Genomic DNA, 4936 nt, shown 5'->3' with positions numbered 1-4936 from the left:
AACAAAGTCCCTGCTGAAGGATCCTACAATCTAAGAATTAAGCCAGCAAAATGCATAAGCATATGCTTAACTTTAAGCACCTGGATAGTCCCATGTGACTTAAGCACTTGCTTAATTGCTTTGCTGGATGGGGCCTTCCTCAAAGTGGATGAAGGAAAAATGAAAGAATTAAGGGCTCACTGTCAGTTACTGGTAACCCTAAATGTAGGAAACCACGCTAGCTGCAAATGAACTGTACCAACGCCTAATACTAATAGAATTATGTTCACCACATTTCAACATTAAAAAACTGCTATTTTGTTTCATTTTTGTTGCAGATTCTGCTGCAGGGTTTGCAACCCAAATATTGCATCGCTGTGCTAGTGCATAAGAACCAGAGAGCAAAACAGGCTGGACACAAAAGTAGAGATAGGTCTGAGATACACAGGTGATGTCCATATCAGGATTTTGAAGCTCTCACCCCTCGATAAACAAAACCAAAAGGGTGGTCCACTGGTGAGTGCACTAACCTCAAACTGGGGAGACATGGGGTTCAAGTCCTTGCTCTACTACAGACTTCCTGTGACCTTGGGCAAATCAGGTAGCCATTCTGGCCTCTGTTCCTCTCTGGGGATAATAGTGCTTCTTTACCTCCTGGGGGTATTGTGAGGTACTCAGATACTGCGGTAATAGGAGTCATGTTAAGTAACTTAGGTTGTTCAGATCTGTATTTTTCATTTCAACTTAGAAATAAAGCATGAGTCAGATCTGCATCTGGATTCGATAACATCCTTACCCTAAAGTTCACTGGTGTTCAGCTGTAGGGTTTTCAGTCAGGCCTATCTCTACACAATAGCAATGCTGACCAGTTGGCAGAAGCTGGTGCAAAAAGCTAACAGCATCAATGGTGAAAAGTAATTCAAACGTTTAAAACTATTGCAGTTTAATAATCTGAGGGGCTGTCAGCAAAACCTACCTGTTGGATGAAATTAAGGCTCCAATGAGCAAAGCATTTAAGCATATGCTTAAATCAGTGAAATTTAAACAGGTGCCTAAAGTTAAATGTTAAGCGTTTTGCTGAATCTCCTTCATGCTTTAACTTTTGGGGTGTGTTGTATCCCCCATCCCTCTTAACAGTTCTGGTGGAATACCTTATAAAGATGTGGTACAGCTTCGTTGTGTGAGTGTATAAACTGAGTGGTTCCAAGAACCAGATGTGGGCATATCTGGTATTCAGTGAGCACATCTCAGAATGTGTTGTTGGGTTTATAAAATGGTTGTTTCACTTTGATTTCTACTTTTTAGAAAAAAAAATCAGTTTGGCATATAGATAATAGTCCCTTGTATACTGCATGCTTTCACAAGAGTCTAAAGTCAAAGAGTAACATTTTCCAAAGTGCCTAAGTTCCATTTTCAGAAGTGACTTAGATACTCAGGAGCCAAAATTCCAAGAGATGTAGGCTCCTAAGTGCTTAAATCACTTTTGAAAATGGGACTTTGGCTCTTATTCACTTAGGCACTTTTAGAAATTTTACTCCAGATCTTAACAGAAGACAATACCATTCACCTTTAGAGCATCCTGACCAGTACTGAGCCTGTTTCTCTCTCTCTCTCTCTCTCTCTCTCTCTCTCTCCTAATGGACTGACAAGATCTCTACCTATCAGTCCCCTTCCTTCCCCCCCCCCCCTTTATGGAGAAGGCTAAACTTTCTATGAGCTATTTTAAAAATCACCCAAATAACTTTAATAAGAATTATAGCTCTGGTGTGGAATCCTGTTGTATGTTTCTCTATTAAGCTCTAACAGTTTTAACAGCACTCTCTATGGAAACCAAGGGTTTCATCCCCATTAGTTTCTACCGCCTTTTCTTTCTTTTTTTTCCTATTTATATTTACCAAAAAAAAGGGCAAAACAAGGCTTATTCAACAAGGGCTTTGAACTCATTTAAAGCCAGATCACGTGTGGAGGGTTACAAAGAAGGGGATCTTGGAAAGATAAGGCTCTAAAACTACAGTGATTTGGTGTGTTTGTTTTTCACGCGGATAGTGCTTTTTCAAGAGCCCTCAGCACCCCCTTCTCACACACACACACACACACACACACACACACACACACGCTCTCCAGGGTGGCTCTAGCCGGCTGCCTAGAGACACAATCGCTCCGTGCCACCAGCAGAGGGCTCGCTCCTCCCGGCTAATTAGCAAGCAGGAGCCGGGCGACTTAGCTCCCGCACTTAGGGAGAGGTGTCTGCAGAGCCCCTGTCGGGCTGGAAGCCAGCATGAGTGAGTGCTTAATAGGAATTACATCACAGGCCCATGTGTGGAGCTGGGCAAATAAACCCCCAGCAGCCAGGTAGCTTGGGGGGGGGGGGGAGAAGCACCGTGCACATGAAGGGACTCCCGGAGAGCTGCTGCGCTCTTGCCCAAAGGGCGAGCTATAAAGGCACCGTTTACACTCCCACCCCGTCCCTCCTCCGCTCGCCACCCTGCAGCCCCCAGCCCTAGGGGAGGCCTCCATAAAAGACCCCCTGGCTTGTGCCTGGAGTCGCTGCTTTTCCTGTATAGCCGCGGGGAGGGCAGGGGAGGGGAGAGGGAGCGAGCTCCATCCCCACCTCCGAGAGGCGCATCTCCCCAGGCGCCGCGGGACGCATGTGAGCGGCAGCTCGCAGGGCTTGGGGGGCAGAGACAGCGGCGGACCGTGCTCGCAGCATTCCCCCCCAGTGGGTGGCTGGTGGGGTGTAGCGGTGGGGGGGGGGAGCAAAGCTGGTCTGGACTTTTGCGGGGGGTGGGGGTTGTGTGTGTGTTTTGTTTAAGGGGGGTGGGGTGGGTTAGGCGAGAGAGTCGGTGGTTTCCATGGTGATGGAGCTGAAAGTGCAGGAAATTTAAAGGCTTTGGGTCCTTGCAAAGCAGACAAACTGGTGCCAACGTGCGTGGCGGCTGCTGGGGAGGAGAGGCTGCTTTGCAAGCTACAGCGAGGAGCCGGCGGAAAGGAACCGGGGCACGAATTTGCATCCACCCCCCCAAAAAAAAACCAACCCCCCCAGTCCTGCTCCCGCCCGCCCGCTCTGGGAAGGGGGAGCAGCGGCGGAAAGGAGCATTTGCCACCCGAGAAACGGCTCTGTCCCTCCCTGGGAAGGAAAAGCAGCAGGAGAATTTCGCCCCGGCTCCTCCAGGAGAAGACTTCGCAGGCGAGAGGAGTTGCAGAGGGAGGGGGCTTTGCTCCTGGCTTCTTGGGGTGCAGCCTTGGGGGGCGGCCGGGGCGGATTCCCCCCGAAAGACAAACTGCTTGGATAAAGCCCGTACAAGTTTGTTTTTTCTTTTTTTCTGATGCATTTGCTTGCACCTTCTTCCTCTGCTGTCTGGTGAACCCAACCCTCCCCGCCCCTCCCGCCCTCCCCGAGCATGGATCATTCCCAGTGCCTTGTGACTATTTACGCCTTGGCGGTTCTGCTGGGTCTCCGGATAGAGCAAGGCGCTAGCCAGCATTATCTCCACATCCGCCCGGCGCCCAGCGACAACTTGCCCCTGGTGGATCTAATCGAGCACCCGGACCCTATCTTTGACCCCAAGGAGAAGGATCTTAACGAGACCTTGCTGCGGAGTCTCATGGGCGGACACTTCGACCCTAACTTTATGGCTGTCTCCTTGCCCGAGGACCGGCTAGGGGTGGACGATCTGGGCGAGCTGGACTTGCTTCTCAGGCAGAGACCCTCGGGGGCGATGCCCAGCGACATCAAAGGGCTGGAGTTTTACGAGGGGCTGCAGCCGGGCAAAAAACACAGGCTGGCCAAAAAACTGCGCAGGAAACTGCAGATGTGGCTCTGGTCCCAGACCTTCTGCCCAGTCCTCTACACGTGGACCGACCTTGGCAGCCGCTTTTGGCCCCGCTATGTCAAAGTGGGCAGCTGCTACAGTAAAAGGTCTTGTTCGGTCCCAGAAGGCATGGTTTGCAAGCCTGCCAAGTCGGTGCATTTAACGATCTTGAGGTGGAGATGCCAGCGCCGGGGGGGGCAGAGGTGCACATGGATACCCATTCAGTACCCCATCATTTCGGAGTGCAAATGCTCCTGCTAGGACTTGCACTTACGCCCTCCCGCCCCCCCCAACCCCGAAACCGGACTCCCCTGGTGGACTTTGCTGCCCATCCATCCCTAAAAAAAAAAAGACAATTGCTTTCTGGTTAACGTTGTAATGCACTGTAACGTGTAGGAGAATGTATATGTGTGTGTATATATGGCACCGTTTTAATTTACTATTAAAAGGTCAGTATTATACGTGAAATAATCCGCGTCTACTGTATTTTTGAGACTATTATCCTGGTCGTTGCTAATGTATCTTTTTATTTCTTGTATTTATATGCCAGAGAGAGATCGCTTTGCTTTGGCGAAGCAAGTTTTTTTTTTAAATAAAAGGATTCAAAAACAAACCAAACTTTTGATGAGAAGACGTTTTAAAGCTATTTTCCATTCTTCGGAAAGTGTGTGTGTGTTTAATGGACTTCAGAGTTTAAAAATTAATAAACGCCTAGAGCACAACGTTATTGTAAATGGAGAGAACCAAGTTGAATGACTTAATCCTATGTCAATGAAGAGTATCTGCTATTTATTCGTTATATCCTTGTAGTAAAAGTGCAGCGCAGAATTAAAGTCAACCACTAAAACACGAGCCGGGTCGATTTTGTTTGGTTTTTGGTTTGGATGCAGTTTCCCTCTTTATTGGTCTAGTTGGTTTATTGATTGTGTATTCCGAGCAGGACGGTCCTTTATGGGAAGGGGAGGGGTCCCAGTCCCTGCTCTTTACTGTGTGTGTGTTACAAGAGACTTAACCGACGCAGATGCTGGGGGGTCTAACTTTGCATGTGGGACTTAGATGCTAACTTTGCCTGTGTGCTGGGGTCCCTGGATTGCCAGACTCTGTGACAGCGCCACTTGTTTATAGACCTTATCCCCTCTCCCCAT

At 48.7% G+C, this 4936-nt stretch overlaps 1 protein-coding gene across 1 annotated transcript; it reads left to right on the top strand.

The window, feature by feature from the left end:
* The first annotated feature begins 2192 nt into the window (after positions 1-2192).
* NOG (noggin) lies at positions 2193-4618 on the top strand. The gene is made up of 2 exons (XM_054047824.1): positions 2193-2261; positions 2889-4618. The coding sequence occupies exon 2, from the start codon at positions 3381-3383 to the stop codon at positions 4050-4052; it is 672 nt and encodes a 223-aa protein (XP_053903799.1). The 5' UTR covers positions 2193-2261; positions 2889-3380; the 3' UTR covers positions 4053-4618.
* Positions 4619-4936: the final 318 nt, after the last annotated feature.

Source organism: Malaclemys terrapin, chromosome 13 (assembly GCF_027887155.1).
Source record: "Malaclemys terrapin pileata isolate rMalTer1 chromosome 13, rMalTer1.hap1, whole genome shotgun sequence".
Classification (NCBI taxonomy): Eukaryota; Metazoa; Chordata; order Testudines; family Emydidae; genus Malaclemys; species Malaclemys terrapin.
The sequence above is the reverse complement of the archived record's forward strand: the minus strand, read 5'-3'. Positions and strand labels throughout refer to the sequence as shown.